The sequence below is a fragment of the Pleurodeles waltl genome, chromosome 11, assembly GCF_031143425.1.
Source record: "Pleurodeles waltl isolate 20211129_DDA chromosome 11, aPleWal1.hap1.20221129, whole genome shotgun sequence".
Lineage (NCBI taxonomy): Eukaryota > Metazoa > Chordata > Amphibia > Caudata > Salamandridae > Pleurodeles > Pleurodeles waltl.
In genome coordinates, this window is record NC_090450.1 from 787877335 (window position 1) to 787900971 (window position 23637).

Sequence of the window (23637 nt, forward strand, 5' to 3'; positions counted from 1 at the left end):
TCTCTAAACAATGTACTGGGCAAAGTTTCACAAGCTACTTTAGGGGAGTTTGTGAGTCCTCTTTCTGCAATTCCACAGATGTCCATCTATTGGACATATTATCCCTGAGCTTATCTGCAAAAGAAGACTGGTACTTATCTGATCATGGGGAGAAAATGTTCTGAGGGTATTTATATATTAAGCAGAACCTTGCTCCTTAGAGTTTCAGTAGTAAAATTTAAAGTCTGGGAGTGTGTAGAAAGGTCCCCTCTTACTGGCATAGTTACCCCCAATTTTTGTATGATGTCAGTGTGCTTAGACTGTTTTCACTGGGATCCTGCTAACCAGGACCCCAGTGATTGTGCTCTCTCCCCCAAATGTAGGTGCTTTGGTACTTCTTACACCCCACAATTGACATACTGGTGTACCCCTGTAAGTCTCTAGTATATGGTACTTAGGTACCCAGGGCATTGGTACACCAGTGGTCCCCCATGGGCTGCAGCATGTATTATGCTACCCATAGGAGCAAATGCAAACTGTCTGAAGGCCTGCCAGTTGCAGCCTGCATGAAAAGGTGCATGCACCCTTTCCCTGCAGGTCACTACACCAGGCCACTATGTCACCCCTATGGTAGGACTTTTTAGCCCAAATACTGATGCCAGTATTGGTGGCATGATTCCATGCACCCTGGGGGTTCCTTAGAGGACCCCCAGTTCCACGCCTGACAGTCTTACCGGGGTCTGCGGGCAGCCCACACTACTGCAGCCCCTCAGATAGGATTCTGCCCTCCTGCTGCTTGACCAGCTCAAGCAGGGTGATGGCAGAACAACGGATTTCCTGTGGCAGAGGGAATGCAACCTCCTTTTCCTTGGATATAGGTGTTACTGGGCTCTGGGGGGGGATTAACCTCCCCACGCCACAAGACTGCTTTGAAGGGCACATTCATCATGCAAGACTCCACCAGGATCTCTATACAAAGACATCTTCTGCTCCTGGCCACCGAAACCACTGCTGGACGTCACAGGAATTGAACAAGACTGCAACACCTGAGACAACCTCGCCTTGCAACGTTGTTTCCTTGACTCCAGTGAGCAAACTGCAACATTTCCACAGCTGTGCATCCTCTGAGATTGGCAAGACTTCAGTTGCACCAAGGAAGCAAGAAGGGATCTCCCTTGAAGTGAAGGAGTCACTCCCCTGCATCCACAGTCACCATAGGCAGTGACGTCCGGCTGCTGGGATCTGCTGCTCTCTGGACCTGCGAAGATTCCACAACACAGAAGGTGGTTCTGAGGGGTCCTCTGGATCCTTTCTGCCAACTTGGGACACGGTGAGCCCTTGCCTTTTCCTCCAAGAGAGAACATCTGTGCACCGCGACTATTGCAGCAACCAAGGCTTGTTGACTCCTGCTCTGAGGGATCTTCAGGCTCCAAGTAGCCCCTACCCCCAGACTCTACCTCTGCAAGGACAGTCTCCTCTCTGCTGCTCCAGCGACGTGGGACTCCTCTTCAGCTGTGCTGACTGGGCCTCACAACGACTTCTTGTGCCTGCTGCCACTGGGTTGCTTGTGGGGGCTCTGCCCACTTCTGTTGGCTCTCCTGCAACCCCAGGGTCAGCCTGGACTCCCACCCTAGGTTCGAGTCCCCAGGACCTTGCTGGTCCTCTTCAGCTCTGTAAATCTCCAACAGCTCCAGTTCCATTTGCTTGTGCTTATTGGTGGTCCTCCTGACCAATGACCCATTTGCAATCCGGCGACTGACCAGATCAGTACCTAGGTGACTTCAGGGATTCCTCTGCAGCTCCTGGGCCCCGCAGCTGGACTTCATCCATCACAGTCGACCTGTATCTTCACCCGCATAAGGGTAGGCATTGCCTCCTGCCCCACCTGGACATTTCTGGATGGACTGGACACTGTCGTCTTCTTTTGAGGGTCTTCTTCATCCGGAATCCACTGTTGGGTTCCACCAGCCTGGACCTGCTTTTGCAATATTCCATTTACGAGTCCACTTGTTAACCTATGGGACGACCATATAAAGTACCTCTCCTCTCCTGGTCGCTAGGGATCTTCTAGATACTTACCTCTTGGGGTTCCACTCTCTCTCTCCCATCCCTCGGCTAACTACTCTATAGCCTCTGGTGGGGGACCAGTCCTTTCATTCCACTTTGTTAGTATATGGTTTGGCCCCCCTGTAGGGCCCTTGCTGTTTTATACTATTTCCCAATACTTAGTTGTGTATATTTTATGTGTGCTTACCTCCAGAAGGAGGTTTACTTATAGTGATCTAGTTTGGTGTTCCTGTAATAAAGTACCTTTATTTTTGCAACACTGTGTGGTTCCTTCCATGTGTGATAAGTTACTGTGTGACTACTGGGGTATTGCAAGTGCTGAACACTCCTCCTGGATAAGTCATTGGCTGCTCACCACAGTTACCACTAGAGATCCCTTGCTATCCAGACACGGTAACACTATCTATTAAGGTTTGCATGGACCCAGTATAAAGTGCAACACCATAGGTGTACACCACACACTGCTCCAGCCTCCTACATAAAACCATGCTGAATGCTAGAAACCAGGTGTTTGATCATATCTTATAGAGACTTCTAGTTGCAGATTCCTTACCTTGTGAATTTCCCCAGGCATCAGTCCGAATCTGAAGATTTTTCTTGAGCAGTATCCCTGAGCGCCGCTAGATGGTGTTGATTGGCTCAGCGTCCGTCTGCACCATCCACGTCAAATATGGCATTGCGGTTCCTATCCGAACAGTCACTAGTCGTACCACTTCGACCTTCCCCAGCGCCAGTTCAGATGCTTCCAGTTCTGCTCGTGCTCCATCCTCGTTGCTGAGTCCCATACAGAGCCGGATGGACGTTGTACAACGCAGACTCCAGAGCCGGCAGGGCCCCTTGCCACCTATGTCAGATCCTGAGCCTTATTGTTATGGGATAAGGAACTGTGAGGAAGGGGAGGGTATGCTGAACCCTTTAGAATACCAGCATCAAGACCCCATGGACTGGTCTACTGACATGGGTGAAGCCAGTGTACTAGATACTTTACTAGTTACTGGCATGCTCTCCCTGACTTACCCCTGCCTCCTCCCTCCCCCTCCCCCCCATTTTTAACGTGGCTGCGGAGGAGGATGCTTCATATTCAGTGGTGGTGTGGAGAGTTGCTGAGGTCTTGGACCTTGAGGTGCTGTCAGTGGCAGTCAGGACTAACCTCCTAACAGAGGTGCTTCATCTTCTGAACCCTTGCTCCCCTTTAATAAAGACCTTAAGGACATCCTTCTGGCTATGGGTAACCCTAGTTCCCTAATGCAACATCCCACCCTCCCCTGAAAGCTTGAGTATGCAAGCCTCCACTTCCCAGGGCACATTCCCTTCCGCACCCTCAGATAGGGAATCCAAGAGGCTGGACACACTTGAGAAGATTGTTTTCTTCCACCAGCGGGGCATTGCGCTCCGTGTACACCGCATGCCTTTTGGGCCATTATTCCCACACGCTGTGAGATACGATTATGCAAATGCTGCCACAGGTCCCGGAAGAGGCCAGGGCTGTACTTTCCCTAGCAGTTGCTAATGGAAGATGTAGAAAAGTGCCCCTTTTGGCATGGTTACCCCCCCCACCCCCACCCTGCTCTTCTTGCCTGATATTGATGCTGACTTGATTGAGAGTGTGCTGTGATCCTGCTGACCAGGCCCCAGCACCAGTGTTCTTTACAAAAACTGTACCATTGTTTCCACAATTGGCACACCGCTGGCACACAGTTAAGTCCCTTCTAACAGGTACCCATGATACCAAGGCCCCTGTGGCCAGGGAAGGTGCCCAAGGGCTGCGGCATGTATTATGCCACCCTGGGGGACCCCTCACCAAGCACATGCACACTGCCTTTGCAACGTGTGTGTGCTAGTGGGGAGACAAAGTCAACATGGCACCCCTCTCAGGGTGCCATGCCTACAAACCACTGCCTGTGGCATAGGTAAGTCGCCTCTCTAGGAGGCCTTACAACCCTAAGGCAGGGTGCACTGTACACAGGTGAGGTCATAGCTGCTTGAGAAATATACCCCTACAGTGTCTAAGTCCATTCTTAAACGTAAGTACAGTGTGGCTGTATAGAGTATATGGTCTGGGAGTTTGTCATTATGAACTCAACAGCTCCCTAATAGCTTCACTGAAGTCTGGGAACTATGGTAACATACTACCCAGCACAATAAACCCACACAGAAGCCTGGGTTGGGTTTATTGAGAAATGCACCCAGAGGCATCTTAGAGATACCCCCTGTATTTTAGCCAAATATCTAGTGCAGGACTGATCAGTCTGTGCCAGCCTGCCACATCCAGGCAAGTTTCTAACCACGTCTGGTGAGAGCCTTTGTGCTCTGTGGTCATAAACAAAGCCTATCCTGGGTGGAGGTGCTTCACACCTCCCTCCTGCAGGAACTGTAACACCTGGTGATGAGACTTAAAGGCTCAGGCCTCTTGTTACAGTCCCCCAGGGAACTCCCGCTAGTGGAGATGCCCGACCCAGGACAAAGCCCCACTTTTCTCGGCAAGTCCGGCGGTAAAATTAGGAAAAAACAAGGAGGAGTGACCACTTCAACTGGGAATACCCCTAAGGTGTCCAGAGCTGAAGTGACCCCTCTTCTTACAAAATCCTCCATCCTGATTTGGAGGACAGGGAACAATAGGGTTAGGTCTGTGTCTCCCTGCCCAAAGGGGGTGGACGCCGAAAGGTTGTAGTCACCCTCTGGTACAGTAGCCATTGGCCTCTGCCCTCGTACCCCTGTAATGCCCCTAAATTCCGGATTTAAGGGCTCCCCAGAACCTAGCTCATCTGATTCCTGGCAACCTCACAAATAGAAAAAAGGATGACTAATAAGCTGACCCCCCAGCAGGGAAGACTTAAGATGCAAACTGACTTGGCCCCGGCCCTACCGGCCTGTCTCCAGCTTCTAAATCCCTGTTAAAAGAAGGTGACGCATCCTGCAGGACCAGCGACCTCTGAAAAGCCTCAGGAGGAGTGCCTGCAGAGGACCAAGAACTCCTGTGGATAGCGGCCTTGCCCAAAATGAAACTCAATCCAAGGACTCCAGAACCGCCCCGGATCCGCAAGTCCTGCCCACTCTGCACCCGACACCCCCTGTCTGTGTCCAGGTCACCCAACCGACTAGAGCTGGTCCCCAGGTGATTCTGAGCAAGTGCCCACCCTGTGTTAACCCCTCCTGTCCAACACAGCAATGCCTGCAGCCTGAATCCAGACTGTGACAGACCCGGACAACGATTCCCGATGCAAAAAGGTACTGCTGCACCCGCAGCCCCCTAGCCTTAGGAAATCCGATCATCAGTACATCAGCGTCCAGCAGGCGGCCCTCCTCCTTGTCCAGCCTTTGGTTTACCAGAAATGACCCCCTGGACTTCACGTGCAGCATCTTTGTGACCACTGGTGCCCCCCTATAGAAAAGCAGACACTGTGCGTGCACCCTGCACCACTAAGGGTATATGTTTGGTGCTGACCTGTCGTTCCTCCCCCCCCCCCCCCCCCCCCCCCCCCCCCCAAGTGCTCCTATGAACCCACCAGGTCTGCCCTCCAAAGACGCAGGTAGTTATCCGGAAGCAGGCCTGATTTCTAGTGCCCCCAGTCTCCATAGGAACCCAGGTTAAATCGACCTCAACTTAGACCTCTGAGCGTGGCCGGCCCCGTTTTGCTGGTGGTGGGTGTTTGGGGTTAACTTCAACCCCCCACCTGTGGGCATCCTAACCCTCGGAGACTGGAAGTCTTGTACTTACCTCAAAACTGTGCTATCCTTCTTCCCTCCAGAACTGTTTCTGAAAATTGCACTGTCAACTTTTAAAACAGATTATTGCTATTTTTTTTAAACCGTGTAAGTTGTCATTTTGAAACAAAGTGGTATTGATGCATATGTTAGATACTTAATTGCAAATGAACTTACCTGCAACTTGAATCTTGTGGTTCTAGAAATAAAGTAACAAAATACATTTTTGCTATAGAATACCCATTGGCCTGGAGTTAGTCATTGAGTGTGTGCTTCATTTATTGCCCGTTGAATGTACAACAAATGCTTTGCGCTACCCTCTGATAAGCCTAAATGCTCGACCACTCTACCACAAAAGAGAGCATTAGCAATATATACTTTAGCCTCTGTTAAGCCTCTGAGGAACCCCTGGACACACTCTATCTCATTTTGATGTAGTATACACAGAGCCAGCTTCCTGCAGGAAAGACGAGGAAAAGTTCACAATTCAATGCTGTTTTGAAGGGATCTTGGTTCTGATTGCAGTCCACCCCCCCCTCACTTTTTTCCTGGTTTTTAAATGCAACTCGACTGAAGTTCACTGAGTTCCTGATAATCAGGTCCCCAGTGCCACTGTTCCTTCCCTAAAACAAGACCCCTGGTCACTAGATCCCCAAGTGACCAGGTCCTTCATCCCTAGTAAATGGTATGCCTGGCACCTAGGGCATGGGTACTGAAGAGGGACTCCTCAGAGCTGCAGCACAACTTGTGCCACTCTGAAGGACCCAGCGCCAACCTTATGCAGACTGCCATTGCAGGCTGCGTGACAAGGTGCTCCCACATGTGAAAACAGCCAGTGTGCCATGTCCCTTAACTACAGCATGTAATATACGTAAGTCACCCCTCTAGCAGGCCTTACAGCCCTAAGGCAGGGTGCATTATATTACATGTGAGGACATATCTGCATGAACAGATATGCCCCTACTATGTCTTTGTTGATTCTCAGACATAGTAAGTGCATAGGAAAGCAATTTTAAATGCATGTTCCTGACACTGGTCACTACTAATTCCTCAGCTACATGAGGTCTTCTCTGAATCCTTGGATGTTTGGTATCATGTTGATGACAATTGGCTTTTCGTAGGGTGCCCAAGCTAACCTTATGGGAGATGTTGTTTGATTGCACTCTTCTCTTCGGAGAGAAAGCAGACTCTGCACTTGAGTGCTTCAAGGATTTTCGTACTACGGCCAGTTCATTGGGCCTCACAGTGGCCACTCATCCACCTCCGTCTGCTTTTCGCCCCTTTTGTGGCTATGGAAGGGGCACTCAACCACGTCCGTTCTCCTGCAGCCACCTCTGCGTGGCCGGGGATTCGCTGTCCTCATGGATCAGGGAGTCATTGGTCTGGCCAGTCCACTGACAGAAGTAGGTTGTGGTTGTTACTCACACTACTTTCCGGTGCCTAAAAGGGCAAGGGCCTCCACCCTATCCTAGGCCTTCGGTCCCTCAATCTTTTTCTTTAGAAGAAGTTCAAAGTGTTCACTCTGGCTCAAGTTTTATCTGCCCTGGACCCAGAAGACTGGATGGTAGGAGGACGCTTATTTTGGATCCCCGCCCTGCTTGCCCACAGAGGTTACTTGCAGTTCATGGGGACCATGAGCACTTTCAGTTAACTGTGCTCACTTTTGGCCTTAGCAATGCCCTTCAGGTGTTCACCAACATGATTGCGGTGATAGCAGCGAATCTGCGCAGGTCAGGGGTTCCAGGGTTCCAGGCTTCCCCTACCTCAACGACTGACTGTTGAAGGTGGGCTTGCTCCAGGCTGTTGTCTCCACCTCCCAGACTGTGGTAGACCACCTGCATTTGCTGCAGTTCACAATATACATTCCTAAGTCACGCCCGACTCCCTCTCAGACTTTACCTTTCATCAGAGCTGTTCTGGACACAGTGCAGTTTCGGGCTTATCCTCCCGAGCGTCGAGTCGAGGATATTCAGGCTATAATAGCGATGTTTCAGTCTCTATCCTGGATTTCGGTGAAAATGACTCTGACTCTCATGGCCTCCTGCAACCTGCAAGTGACATATGCCAGCTGGCATATGTGGGCTGTGCAGTGGGACCTGAAGTTCCAGTGGGCACAGCATCAGGGGAATCTCTCTGGCCTGGTCTAGATCTTAGAGGGAACTGCTCAAGATCTGCAGTGGTGGACTCTGTCAAGAGAGACTGAGCTCCCCGATGGTTCAACATCTTGCAGGCTCTCTAAACATCAGAGTGGGCAAACCTTTGGGAAGATCTTCTGTCTCAGCAGCAGGCGAGGGTTCTCCACCCAAACCTGTCTAGTCTACCTTCTTGTGTGGAGATTGAGCAGAGGCAGCTGGCAGCTTTTGACCTTCCGTCCGAAGTCTGTAATGTAATCTTGGCAGCCAGACATCCCTCCACCCAAACGTTATTCACCTGTTATTGGAAAAAATGTGTGGCATGGTGCACAGAAAAGTCTGACCCTCTTTATGCCCCTCTTTCTGAGGTTCTTTTGTGTATACTTTCTGTGGCCCGGCAGGGCTCTGCTATGGGCACTCTGCGTTATTGAGGTTGCCTGATCAACCTTCCTTGTTTAAGTCTCCAATTGCAAATAGGTTCCTTAAAGACCGTGCTCATGTTTACCTCTTCTCCATTCATTATACCCCTGTGAGATTTGTATGTAGTTTTGATATTTCTGATGTGTGCTCCTTTCAAGTCTCTCCACAATTGTCCTCTTAGGGTTCTCACGTTGAAAACCGCCTTCCTTGTGGCCATTTTATCTGCCCGCAGTCTGAGTGAGCTGCAGGGATTGTCATCTGAGCCCCCCTACCTTTCCATCCAGCATTGCAAAGTGGTGCTTCGCACTGGGGCTTCCTTTATGCCAAAAGTGGTCACACCCTTTCATGTAGGCCAATCCATCACCTTGCCTACATTTTACACACCGCTACATCCTTCTGAGGAAAAGGCGAGACTCCATTGCCTGGACCCAAAAAGAGCATGTACATTCTCCCTTGATCATACAAGAGTTCCTGGTGGATGGTCAACTTGATCGGTTATGTGGGTGTGAAGAAAGGTGGGCCAGTGCAGAAGCGGACCATTTCTCTCCAGTTGGGTCGTTCTCGGTGTTAAAAATCTGCTACAGACTGACCAAAAAGTAACCACCTGAAGGTTTGCATGCTCATTCTTCCAGAGCAACAGCAGCAACAACTGCGTTAGCACACAGATTTCCAGTCTTTGATATCTGTCAGGTGGTGATGTGCAGTTGCAGATTACCAACCCATCCTTCATGCTCTGTGAAATGATTTCTAGGGACAGCAATACCCTTTCAGGGCCCTGGTTTTGACGTAGCAGTGGTTAGTGTTCTTCATGGCTCTGGGCTTGTGGGTGAAAAGTAACTAACGTCAGCGCACTGGGGTGGTGCCTAAATAGGACACGCAACATCATATCTGGTGCAGACGATGCCGAGCCTAATGGCGAGGCAGGGGTATTGCATGAGAAAAATATACGGATCCAAACTGACGTCTGGGGAAATTCACAAGGTAAGGAACCTGCAACTAGAATAAGCCTCTATCAGATTGAGTGTTACCAAAGCCAAGTTACTTGTTCTTCAGTCACCCGAGTGGCAAGAATCTCAGAATAGATTTCAGCATCTGCCTAAATTTTGAGATAGGCTGATATAAACTACATTAACTTGATGGTTCATATTTCTTCAAAAAAACTGCCTTATTGGTCTGATTCCAAGACTATGGTATTCTGTAAGTCTTATCCATTTCTTTTATTACCTCTCACATAATTGGTTCAAATACAATGGAAAATATTTTATAAAAGTCCAGTGGTAGTGCACCCTCCCATGCAGTCTTACCAGATGCTAAGTTACACATGGTGAGAAAGATCTAGTCTGTAATGCTCTCATGATTGAATGCATGTATCTGTTGATTTTAACCATGATAGTGTGCCCTAATCATATAATTATCACACACAATCACATCTGCTTCTGCTGCTAGATCCTCCATATATAATTTTACGTAAAACGATAAAAATCTCTGTAGTATATTGTGGGAGCCTCTAATTACACATCCTTCTTCATCTTTAATACAAAATATAATAGATGCAGTCTCTCTTCTTTGTTTTGAGTTCTAAAGTTCTTGCAGCTGTCTCGACGTATTCAGTTTCTTGACCCTTCCTTAGTTTATGCACTAATGCAGCCTTTTCTCTTAAATGGCTAAACATCTGAGTCTGAAGTTGTAGGAATTAACAGTAAATTTCTGTTTGAGGCATGTGTGTCTGTAGATACACATGCTTAGCATAATCCCATCATCTGGTTTAGGGCTCAGAAGTGTGCAGGTTGTTTTTCATCGAAGAAAGTGTTTCGAGTCACAAGTTAGATTGACTCCTCTTGCTGGTAATGCTTATGGACATTGGCTTGTTAGATTGTTTTCTTCCGCTGTTGGGTTTGGACATGTGGCCCTCTGCTCCAGTTCGACATCATTGTAGGTTACTTTTCTACAAACGGTTGGTATCTCTCTGTTTTATTTTAAGTGCATCACTCTAGTCTGCTCTGGCCCATTGTGCCTTCACCTTTTAGGGCGGGAACTCCTCTTTGACTTTCCCCATAAGCAATGTTCACTCGGTAATGGAAAGGTTGCCTTTCCATTTTTGCCCTCATTGGCCTGCCAAGTTTGCATGCACCGATCTCCATCAGGTGTGTAACTTGTGATTTTCCCTTTGAACCACGAGGAAGCGACCTGTGAGGCCTGCATGTCTTTTCGATCAAAGAAAACACTTACAGATCAAAGAGCTTAACGCTTAGCGATGTCTCACCACAGCCCTGAAAAAACACCAGATTTCTTCAGCTTGGAAGATCCAGAACAGGAGGTACAGCCTCATCCATCTGATGCTAACGAGGGCACCTTCTCTTCCAAAGATAGCTCCAGTTCTGACATGGAGAGGCAAAATATCACCCCAGGGCAATTTCTGAGCACTCTGTCTCCCCTCCCCCTCACCCAAAGGCCATCGCTTCAAAGATGTGCCTAACTATCTCTGATCGATCAGACTCTGGTGTTGGGATACCACTGCCTTTGGGCCATGGGCAGCACTGACCAGCTGTTTTGTATATGCCCAGCCTCGGCGCCAGAAAAACAGCGTCAACAGCATGTCACTGACCCGAAGCCTACTACTTCAGACTCCAGCCAACCTTTGGAACCCGAAAATATGGTGTCGAAACACCGTTCCCCCTTGGCACCTAAAAAGTTGGTGTCCGACCCGAAACCTTCAACACCAAAAATGTTGGTGATAAATTCCACATCAGAATCAAAATATGTTTTGCAGCATCCTTTGGAAACAGCGCTTGAGAAATTGCAGCACAAGCTGGATTTATGCCAGAAATACATAATGATACATCTGGACTCTGGCTGTATCATTGCTAAACCTCCACACTCAGAGGTACAACCGGCAAAACAGCAGTTATCTTTTGAGGAAGCCTTAAAGGTTCCCATTCCTAAAATGAAAAAGGAGGACAAGGCTACAAGTCAACTGCACATCAGCCCGCCACCAGTGCCAGTAGTGCAATACACTCCTTCACTACCTCTTTTGCCTGTCTGTGCCACTTCAGACTCACCTCAGGGTTCCCCACATTCCTATACAGGAGATGATGACTAATATTCTATCCTTCTGTAGAATGATCAATGAGACTCGTATTATGCAGATCCACTAGCAAATGCAGATCCAGATTTGTATCCAGCCAAACCCTCAAACCCCCTCTCCCCTGACAACTGCCAAATACCATGAGTTCATAAGTCGGGCAACTACCTTTCATGAGATCCCACTACATACAGAACCCTTTGAGGACAACTTTTCGTTTAAGACACTCTCCTCAACGTTTGGCACAATATCTGCTATTGTTGAAGGGAATGCTCAGGCACACCCAAGATATATTCAGTGACCCTGTCAGGTTTAGAGTCCTCACACCCAGGGACAACAAGAAATACAAACCATCACCTGCCCACCCTACATACAACAACGGGCAACTTCCACCTGGCTCCCTAGTTGTGGCCACAGCCCATAAGAGGGCTAACTTTCAAACATCTGGTGATGTGCCCCTACCGGACAAGGGGTGCAAGAGTATAGAAGCAGCAGGTAAAAGCGTTCCAGCAAAACTGCCAGCTATTGGAGAATCGTGAACCTCATTGGTCTTCTTGGTCACATTATGACGGGGCATATTGGGATGAGTTGCAGGAGATCCACCAACATCTCTGAGGAAAACAAAAATTTAGCATACCAGATTGCTCCGAGGGGAAGCTCATATCCAGCACTTTGATTCTCTGCACCCTCGATGCTGCTCATAATGCAGCTTGAATGCACAAATTCCAGTGTCGTCCTATGAAGACATGGAGAAATCATACACCCAGATCCCTCAATCTGGCGATCTGCTCCTGCGGTCCTAGAGTTTGGTTATCTAAACCTACCACAACCATGTATGGATGTTTTTAAAGAAGCACGCACACCAGCTAGCCGTGGTTGATATGCCACAAACTGGAAAAGATTTGTCCACTACTGTATGTTATTTATTCCATTTACATACTACCGGTTTTGTTTTTACATCTATAAGGCTACACCTAGCTGCAGTGGCCACATATCTACAAAACAAACAAAACACTTATTTATTCAGGATTCCTGTCATTAAAACTTTCTTAGAAGGTCGAAAGAGTCATTCCCCTAGACTTGAAATCTCACTATTATACTAACAAGATTGATGGGCCATCCACACTTGCCCCCTCTAATATTTTTCCTGGAAAGTATCATTTCTAGTTGGAGTCTCTTCACTAAGCAGTGTCGGTGAACTTCAGGCGTTAAATTTAGAAGAACTCTTCTTCCAGATATACACAGATAGGGTTTAACTACATACCTATCCTAAATTACTTGGTGACTCAATTCCACTTTAAACAATCTGTTGAATTGCCAGTCTTTTTTCCTCAACCTGACTCTGTTGAGGAAAGGGCTCTATATAGCCTAGATGTAAAACAAGCCCTTATGTATTATATTCATGGAACCAACTCTTCATTGCTTTTTCAAAACCACACAAAGGAAATGCCATTTCTTAATGAGGCATTCTATGATGGATAGTCAAATGCATTCAAACATGCTATACTAAAGCTAAAAGAAAATTAACTATCCCTCCAAGAGCTCAGTCCACTCGTAAAAAAAGGGGCTACAATGGCCTTTCTAGGGAGTATTCATATAGCTGACATATGTAAGGCAGGTACATGGTCTACACCACATACATTTACCAAACATTATTGTGTAGATGTGCTGGCCCGTCAACAAGCCAATGTCGACCAAGCAGTTCTACATACACTATTTCAAACAACTGTAACCCCTACAGGTTAGCCACCTCTTACTGAGGAGGATGCTTTTCAGTCTATGCTAAGCATGTGTATCTACACTCACACATGCCTCATATGGAAAATATTACCCATTAAGCATCTGTTCATGGCATGTAGATTCACATGCACCCCCACCCCCAAACGCCTGTTTGTTACAGTTGCTTTTATAAGTTATCACACATTCACTTAGCATGGACATCTTACTGTTCTATGCTATTATTCATTTCCCATCCTTGCGGGAAAACAGTTTAACTTTCACTTTAATTTAGCCACCAGTAAATTGTATTTTTGCCTCCCTTACATATGCTTTGAGAATATCCCAAACCACAGAGCAATGATTATTTTCAGCTGATTAATATTAAAAGCCATGCAATCTTGATGCTCCTTAATCATAGAAAAGCACCTGGTCGAATGTCCATTATCTGGGCTTAGCAGGCACATCTCTGAAGTAATGGATGGTGATCAGAAGTGATTAATGGGGAAATTCTTATCTCAATGTGAGGGATTACGCTATGAGGAGAAAGCAACATATTGATACATGAATATGAGTTATGCACTGGTGAGTAATAGGCCATTCTTGTTCTCCTCATTGATATGCCCTATGTTCCCTTGAACAGGAGCCTTATTTAACTTATTAATTGTTGTAAGAAAGTACCCTCTTTCTTGGCATGGTTACCCCCCATTTTCTGCCTGTTGTCAGTGTGTTTGACTGTGTTCACTGGGACCATGCTAACCAGGACCCCAGTGATATGCTCTCTCCCTTCAAACATGGTTACTTGAACCACTTACACCCCACATTTGGCATACTGGTGCCCCCATGTAAGTCCCTAGTATATGATACCTAGGTACCAAGGGCATTGAGGTACCAGGGGAATCCCCATGGGCTGCAGCATGTATTATGCCACCTGTGGGAAGCCCATGCAAAGTGTATCTGCAGGCCCTCCTAGCCCAGAAGTCAGGGTTCAAGTACCTGTGTGTGAGGGCACCCCTGCACTAGCAGAGGTGCCCCCACAAACTCCAGTTCCATTTTCCTGGACTTCATGAGTGCGGGGACGCCATTTTATGCTTGTACTGGACATAGGCCACTACCTATGACCAGCTACATAATTGTAACTCCGGACCTAGGCATTTTTGGTATCAAACAGAAGTATGATTCCATGCACTCTGGGGTTTCCTTAGTGGACCTCCAGCATTGCTCCTACTGGCCTTCTTGGGTTTTCTGGGCAGCCTATGCTGCTGTGCCACCCCTCAGACAGATTTCGGCCCTCGTGCTGCTTGAACAGCTCAAGCCCAGGAAGGCAGAACAAAGGATTTCCTTTGGGAGAGGTGGTAACACCCTCTCACTTTTTGAAATAGGTGTTACATGGCTTGGGAGGGGTAACCTCCCCAAGCCACTGGTATGCTTTGAAGGGCATATTTGGCGCTCTCTGTGCATAAACCAGTCTACACTGTTTTAGGGACCCCAGTCCTTGCTCTGGTGCGAAACTGGACAATGGAAAGGGGAGTGACTACTCCCCTGTCCATCACCACCCCAGGGGTGGTGCCCAGAGCTCCTCCAGAGGGTTCCTGGGGTCTGCCATCTTGAATTCAAGATGGGCAGGGACCTCTGGGAGCATCTGGGTGGCCAGGTCAGGCAGGTGACGTCGGAGCCCCTTCCTAATTGGTGGTTATCTGGCTAGGTCACCGATCCCTCTTTCAGTGCTATTTAGGGTCTTTCTCTTGGGTGGGGCCTCAGATTCCGCTTGCAAGATTCCAGCAGGACTCCTCTGCTTCGACTTCTAGCCACTGGAACTGTGACTGGACCCTCCAGGAACCGACAATCTGCATCCACGATGAAGACTTTGCTTGCATCATTGTTTCCTTGGCTCCTTCCAGCTTCTGCAACCTTTACCAGGCTGTACATCCTCTGAGTGCGTAAAGTCTTCATTCTGCACGAGAAGGAAGATGGAATGTCCGTTGGAGTGAAGGAGTCACTCCCCTGCATCTGCAGGCACCAACTGGAACGACGTCGGGCTGCGTGGATCTCCTCTCTTCCTGAGCTGTGTGGATCCTGCATCACAGGTGGTGGTCTGGATTGGTCGCTTCGGTCCTCTCTACCAGCTGCCCAACTTTGGAGATGGTAAGTCCTTGTCTCTCCATGCAGGACAGTACCCCCGTGCACTGTCTCTCTTGCAGCTACCAAGGCTTGTTGGCATCTCCTCCATGGGATCTTCAGGCTCCTTGTAGCCCCAGCACTCTTCCCTGCGACGCACAGCCCTCTGCGTGATTCTCCTGCGAAATGGAACTCTTTTCTAGGTGTGTTGTGTGGGCCTCACCGCGACTCCTGTGCTTGCTGCCTCTGGGTTATCTGTGGGGGCTGCCTCCGCCTCTTCTTCTGACTCTCCTGGTTGCTGAGGGTCATCCGGGACTCCCTTCCTTTTCTTCATTTGTGACATTTGCCTTTGCTAAGGCTTGTTGATAGTTTTTTCACACCACAGACCGACTGCAATTCTTCGTCCAGCATGGGACATCGACTGCATCACTCAGGAACTCTTCAGCTGCTTCAGGGCTGCATTGCTGACCATCTTCGCCTCACCGCCGACCAGATCCTGCATCCACAGACAAGTGGGTAGTGGCACCTGCCACCACCGGACACTCCAACGTGAACTGGACTTGTTCCCCTTCTTTTCCAGGTCTTCCTCTTCTAGAATCCACCTTTGGTTTCTTGCAGTCTTGCAATATCCTTCTCTGAAGTCTATCTGGTGGGTTTTGGGAAAACCAATTACTTAACTTTTTTTCTCCTGTCCGCAGGGGGCATTCTGGTACTTACCTTGTGGGTTTCCTAGTTCCTCCAGCTCCCCTCTACCGATTCCACTTCCTTGGGAGGAGACCCTACTTTCGCATTCCACTTTTAGAATATGTTTTGATCCTCCCCAGGCCTTCAGTATTGTCTGTTGCTTTCACTGTTTTCGATTGCCTTTTTATGCTAATTCCTGACTGTTACTGTACATATAATAGTGTGTTTTACTTACCTCCAGTTGGGGCATTTCCTATATAATACTTTAGTATTTGTGTCACTAAAATAAAGTACCTTTATTTTTCTAACATTCTATGGTTCTTTTATGTGTGTAAGTGCTGTGTGACTACAGTGGCTTTGTATGTCTCCTAAATAAGTCTTGGCAGCTCATCCACAGCTACCTGTGGAGAGCCTGGTTTCCTACTACACCTCACTAATAGGGGATTCCTGGGCCTGCAATAAGTTGAAAATACCATAGGTACTCACCACATACTAGGCCAGCTTCCTGCAAGCTGTTTTTTAAGAATTTAGATTGCCCAAAAGGTCTACTGCTGAACTGGGATCGTACATTGTGGGTATCGGGTGCCTCTACTGATATTCTTATTCTTTTACCTTTTGTAGATGCTGTGATGATGGGATCTGTGTTTGGCCGCAGTACCGCGTTGACCCAGCAGACGTCGCAGCTAAACACACCTCAGGATGCTTCCTGCACGCACATACTGGTGTTTCCAACCTCATCCACTGTCCAGGTGGCACCCGCAACCTACCCCAACGAGGGTGAGTTTGGGCTCAGAGTTTTATTGCTAGCATAACTGTGTTTAGGGTGCTGGAGTTGTCCTAGTCTTGGTGACTTCTAACAGCAGTATCTAAATAAAGGCCACCTAACAGTTGAATACTAGAGCGCCAACCTGTAACTGGTAACCAAAGCAGGTGTGGTCAAGAGCCAGTGATAGCCTGTTAGAAGCTTGTGACTGATAAGGTGTTATCTAGGAGAGAATTTACAGGCTAAGGATGGTCAGTCTGCCAATGCAGCCTGAGGTATCTTACTAGCATAGGAGGCAAGCATTAATTGGAGTGACCCCATCCAGGAACAGGTATGCTGTAAATTAGGACAAAGGGATTACTACTGACGTTTTATGGCTACAGAAGCCACATTTGGTAGTGTTGATTATGTCCAATTAGTTACAAGTCAAAGTACCAGTGCATGCTTGGAAGGGCATGGGGATGCACAGTGACCTTTAAGGAAAGGATTTTGGTGTTGGTGAGGTTCTGGTCTGGACCTTGTGCATGCATACTATGATAAGGTGTGGATGTTGGCAGACATGGATGGTGATCAGAGTACAAGAAAGAAAATAGCTCAGCCATTGTATCCCTGTTCCAGTTGAACCCAGTGAGTGGTAGTACTTCTCTATGAATGAGGGAGTCTGCCACAAGGCTAGTGGTGTGACCACAATACCAGTGAGGTAAGAAGGCAGTACTTATTGAGCAATATCCATGTTGGAGATGAGCAAATTATAGGATTGTACTGATGCACAGGTAAGATCGTGTTGCGCATCAACAATACACCACTAGCCATAGGCACTTAATATGTCTAGCGCACATATAAGTGGAATATTCAGCCACACGACAGCACTTATCTGTGCTAAGAATATGGTTGTCCTGCTAGATGGCTCAGTTTTGTAACTGATCATGAACTGAACTGTGAACACAGCTCACTGTACTCTGTTTTAAATATATTGGGTAACTTTCTTTTCATCTAATCACAGTCTTTATACTTTATCTTCTCAAATATGTAATGCAACATGTAGTGAACTAGAGGAGTGATATCATCTTCACATTTTCATATGTGCACATGAAAAACAAAATATAGGGAAATTACCTAGTGGATACATGGCCGCTGATTGGTTTTGGGCAAGCTAAATCTGTGCCCTTTTTCTAGCTCCACTCAGTGCACAAGGACGAACGGTGTTTGAATTTAACCTTAACAAACCTCCTGTTCAGGCTTGCGTAGTCTTGAGTCAGTATTGATCGATGTGGCAGATTTCTTAAGAATTTTGACAGATTTGGGTGGGGTTGGTGGTTTGATTTATGTCACTGATCTTCACAATTGTTGGCCATTTTAGTTTCATGACTGCATTCCCATCTCAAGGCATAGTGGGTCTGTGCTTGCCAATATGATACAAGTAATGTGTCATTGACCTAAAGGTTTAGATGCCTGATTGTAATATTGGTGTGTGCTGAGTTATCATGGGGCTTCAAAGTAGGTTCTATAGTTCTTTTACTGTATTAGTGTACACCAAAGTGGTAGGTTATTAAACCATAGCCTTTGGGATCATTTCAGTATTTGCAATTTGTATGAAAGGTTTTTCTGGCACTTCACATGTCTGACTGCTTGTTTTATCCCTTAAAGGGCACTAATTCAGTCCAGAAAAGAGTCTCTACTCTGGAAAAAGAGAGTGCAGCCATCACCCTCATAGACTCCAGATACACTTCACAGCCTCCTCCTTGTCCCTGGTTTATATAGTGACTGGAAAAAGATGTTGTCTTTTAGCCGTGCCCCTATCCTTTATTTGACCCTTGCTGTGCTAGTACTCCGTCTGGTATGATATACCCTGCAAGAATTGGGTAGTTGGGGTTGAAGAACATCAGTCATTCCACCTTTATGACTAGAGACCCAACTCCTATATATTTTTCTATTTTTATGGCAGTCACTAATGGAGGCCCAGGTTCTCCTGTTCTTGCATGGCTGCTCATTTGGCCCCAATTTCCACACATGCACACAACTACACCCGTCCCCTGGAGCCATCACACTCCACTGCATCCCACTGAAAGAGGCGGGAACTGCTGAAGACCCAGGAGTTTGCTGTCCTTCTGCATTGACATTGGAGTGCACAACACTGGGACAGCTGGCATTATTGCAGTGCACCCCACTGCACTTTAAACAGAGGATGGTAGAGTGGAAGTGTGGACCACTGAGCCTTCCTTGTGCACCTTATCCAGTGAATATCGTGTTATAGTCTCATAGATAATCAGAAATGTTATTTTTGAGTCAGCACTTCAATGCCAGCCCAACTTTACTAATCATTTTTCAAGTTTTCAGTGCTAATATTTGCATTTGTGACAACTGATTTGTTTGAGATACTACAGACACCAGGCTGCAGTGAAAGTATCTGCTAGCTGGTACGCCCTGTTGCTGGTCCATAGATCTTAATGGACCGGAGAAGCAGTTCAAACTTTGTTTTTAGTGTCCTGTTTCACATTTTCACATTAATACCTTTCACTTTTTAAGTATTGGTGGCCATTACATTGCTGTCCACTAGTCAGTAGTTATTGCAGTAGGTCGGACTGCCTAATTTACTTGCTCATTTGTGTACAATGCCAAAGCATGCTTTGTAGCTCAAATTCATACTCTGCTATTGACGGATCGCCTGCCCCTTCATCGACTGTCAATTTCTAAAATGATCCTTTTTAAAGCTCTGTGGTTTGTTCACAAGAAATTTCTAGTGACAGTACAACTGGTTATAAATTGCTTATTACATATGGCCACACCAAAATAAATCTGATCTGACACTCAAAAGAACAATATGTGAAGCTGCATCTTGATTACAAGCTGTCAAATTGTACAGTTCTCATGCTTGGAGAAAGCCTCACTAGTATTATTATTAGTGTACTTTTGTAAACTGGAATGGCCCGTAGAAGGAATCTGCATTGATTTTCCGCAGTTTGTTGGCAACTTCAAAGTGAAATACTGTCCAATGCAAGCCCTTTAAACTGGCGTTTTGGAGCTTATGGATAGCTATCAGTCCTCATTGGTATTTCGTTTTTGTAACCTTCACAGTGTCATCTTATCCATGCTGTAGGGATGTAGGCAAAAATAGCTTTAAAAACAAATAAATTGCAAGTACCTTTATTGAACTGCATGAAAAACAATACCATTTACTTCTTAACATTGACAATCTTAATTGCACCACGTGGAGACAAGCTCTAAAGCATGTTATAGGTAAGGTGTAATATAGGTCAGCTATTCAAATGAAGTGGTGCATCCACCTCCCTAGATATAAAAAATAAGCATGCAGAAAGAATTTGCAGCATTTTACAAGGGTTGCCTCACTGTAAAGATTGTAGATTGTCGCTTACCTCCTTGACTTATTGTGATTTGATGCTAAAGCTCTGAGCTATCGGGCTGTACAGGGTAAATCATAGTGGCAGAAACAGAAGGCTGACACTGCTGGTCATTTGTCACTGTTGGGAACATTTTAAGGAGGCTTTCTCCTTTGGTAGATAATCTACTTTGCCCTGAAGACTCATTTGATAATTTGCTGAGTGGTTTAAGGCTCTGTTGTCAGCACTGGTTGTGTAGCAGTCAGGTGTACTATTTGGAAACAGAAATCGGAGCTGCATTTATCCAATTAGGTACGGTTTTATGGTACCCATGATTAAGAATAAGTCACATAGAATATCTCTATATTCCATATCTATTGGCTCTTGATTGGCTTGTACCCCTCAATAACTTACAATGGGATTGATATTAATTTTGATTTGGAATACCCCATTCAGGACTGGTAATCGCATTCCAAAAAGGATGAATTACACTTAAAGATCAAGTGCGCTAGATCACCTTTGTCACCTTGGCAGCCTCAGCAACTGTCAGTGGGTAGAAGCTCTAACTTGTAAAACCCTAACGGGGTTCAGAAAGTTCTTTATGCAGTTAGAAGTTTTCTCTGGGTAGAATCAAGGAAAATTTAGATACAAATGCTGAGTTCCACGTGTCCATTGCACCTTCATTATTGCTTGTGAGTTATCAAGACTTCGATTTTCCTCCCATCTCTGCTGTGATGTGATTGAATTCAGATTTTGTTCTTGTTATTAGCTTGAGTACTTCTTAAATCATGAGTGTATTTTGGTCATCTAACACAGCCGCCAAATAAATGCTTTCAATTTAAAAGAAATATTAAAGTCATAAGTTCTCAAAGTTACATTATTATTGTAATTTCTGCAAAGGTATGGGGAGGATACGAGAACATAAGTTCTACAAATCCAAGTCACTTAAGCACAGAGTTCCTGCCTTATTTCATATGTTTGTTCCTGTCACTTTTGATTATTTGCTTCTACCACTTATTAGATAATATTGCACATTTTGCCAAAGGTGCCATGTGGGACAGCAGAATTGTATTGAGTGTTTTTTTCAAGTGGTTGTGTTTAGAATGTGGAGCTTACATTCTGTTGCCAAGACAAAGTGGGTCATATTGTTTTTGAAGAGCAAAAATATCTGTTTCTAGCAGTACAGGGGATGGTTGAGCAGTAGACCAGGCGTATCTGGTGAAACTAATGTAGATGGTGACTTGACATGACACTCCTTCTATAATCTGGCTCTTTGCAAGTGCAGTGGGTATGCTGTCTAGACGTCTGTTATCCCGAAGGTCTACCATTCCAGATATCTCCGGCAGGAGGCAAAGGCTTAACAACCCTCAGTCGCAAACATTACTGGGAAAAGTGTATGTGCATCGAGGCACTGATGAAGGGGAAAGAACTTTAAAATTCTTACGGGAATTAATGATGTGTAATGTTTAACATTATTGGCATTATTTGTCAGTAGACACTTTTTTGTTTTTAGCTAAGATTGCACATTTTATCACAGATCATAGAGGACAGCAGCACTTTATTGGGTGACTTATCAGGTAGGAGTAATGCCTACTGTGTATTAAGTAGAATTGTTTAGGGTGTAGGCTTTAATTTTCACATAATTGTCTAGAGCACTCCAGATGAAACAAATCAGAATAGTATTGCAAAGTTTATTTCAATTTATTGCAAGATGAATGTGATTATAATAAGACACTTGGTACAAAAAGATAACAATTACAACATGATCTATTGATCACTAAGCCAATCTAATAGATACAACCCAACTATAGTGGCAACATAGATGAGATGGTACAAAGATCGGACAGTACATGATATGCATAACAAGATTTATTTTATTTCTTTGTATGGTATGCCCGATCAGAAAACATAGCAACGTTTGTTTCGTCTTGCTAGACTTCGTCAAGGCTTAAGGAACATCAAATACATATTTCATACAAAGGAAATAGCTGCTAGTAATAGCTCTCAATTCTCTGTGAGGCCGCCAGACAAGTTATAGTATTTTACAAAGTGAATTGCCACCTGGACAGCCGACATTTTTTTTTATTCTTGATGATATCTCGGATGTCCAAATCAGCACCCGGACGTGACATGCTTAGAATCAAAAAGTAATACCTGGTTAATTGCTGGCCTCGTAGTGGGAGAGTGGTCAGATAATTTGTAAGTGTCTTCTTTGTCATGGAACACAAACTGTATCCGGAAATTCTGCATTGGTTTTTATCTGTCTGCTGCATGATGCTGTTCCAGTTCAGCCTCTTTGGATCGCAACTAAGTCAATGATTGAGCTTCCTGTGTTGTACACAAGGGCAGCAAGAGAGAAAGCAGAGACTTATGGCCACGATACTGCCTTGATGGATCTTTTAGGAAGATGTTTATTTTATAGCTAGGTCTGGCAGTTGGGAAGCATGCTAGGAAGTACTTAAGAAGAATAAGGTAAAAAAGTATGCGATAAAACACTGCTTCTTAAAACCTGACTCATAGATGCTGCATTAAGGCAGCCATCGAATCTCAGAGCCAACAAAGGACCATTACTTGTCTCTCTGGAGTCAAACGATTTCCAACGCCCGGTAGCAAGCATTGCTTGGTGATGTGCATCTGCATCCTGGTATGGATTGTGGGAAATAACTTTGAGATTTATATCAGCATTAATATTGAACATGTTGCTTCATTACAAATTGGCACACTCTGTGGACTTCTGCCACCTTTTGTTTGTAAAAGTCTGTCTTGGGACAAATTTATAAAAAGTTATTATTGTGGCTGTCAAGAATGCGGGTGCCAATTAAGAGAGATGCAGAGAAGGAAGTCAGAAGATTTTCATTTTAAACATTTTTTTTTAAAAGGTACTGATTTGTGGGCATCCTGGTTGTGGACGTCCTTTTTTTCTTCACAAAGCCGCTACGGATTGTGTTGTGTGAAATTATGTTTGAAAATGTGTGGGTTCTTCAAGCTATTTATTTTGGGCAATGGAACTTCACTTACTTTTTTCACCTATAGTTTTGCAGCATGAATCCTTTTCTGGATTCACATGTTGTGCATTATTCCTCTATCTAGTAGTTGAGTCCGGAATTGTTTCTTCCCTCTTCCCCCACAAGGAATCTGCGTTGGAAGCTCTTTTGACACCAAAACTCCATGAAGATGAAGTCGAAGAGGAGTTCTACACACCAGAGGTGGAAGAAGGAGCCGGAGGGTCAGACGAGAAGTCAAGGAACGACCACAACTCAGAAGCTCCCGAAGAAGAGGTTGACAACTACCTTTCAAGGCCATCTCTGTCCGTCAGTCTCAAAATGTACAACAATCTTGTCAGAAGGGCTGCAGACACACATAGAGTACCTTTTGAGGAGAAGGGAGATTCTGGTTTTCTCTTCAAGAAATTAATGCCTGCCAGTAAGGGCAACTTGTACCTCCCAATTCTGCCCACCATATTGGATCAAATCGAAGAAGCCTTTCGGGAACTTGACAAAGCAGCAAACCCCCAGCCTAGTAAATATAAGTGCACAACAAAAGACACCAAATACATTCAGGGGAATGCAGCAGCAGATTCCATCATTGTTGCTACCGCAAGAAAACTAAGCAATGCCTACATCTTGACAGGGC

The 23637-nt window shown here is 45.8% G+C and overlaps 1 protein-coding gene across 2 annotated transcripts in view; it reads left to right on the forward strand.

The window, feature by feature from the left end:
* Window positions 1-23637, forward strand: part of MED13L (mediator complex subunit 13L) — a 982865-nt gene that overhangs the window by 888272 nt on the left and 70956 nt on the right. For both annotated transcript variants that reach the window (XM_069214516.1, XM_069214517.1), the window contains exon 27: window positions 16525-16680. In XM_069214516.1, the coding sequence (XP_069070617.1) occupies window positions 16525-16680 (156 nt within the window). The remainder of the gene's footprint in view (window positions 1-16524; window positions 16681-23637) is intronic.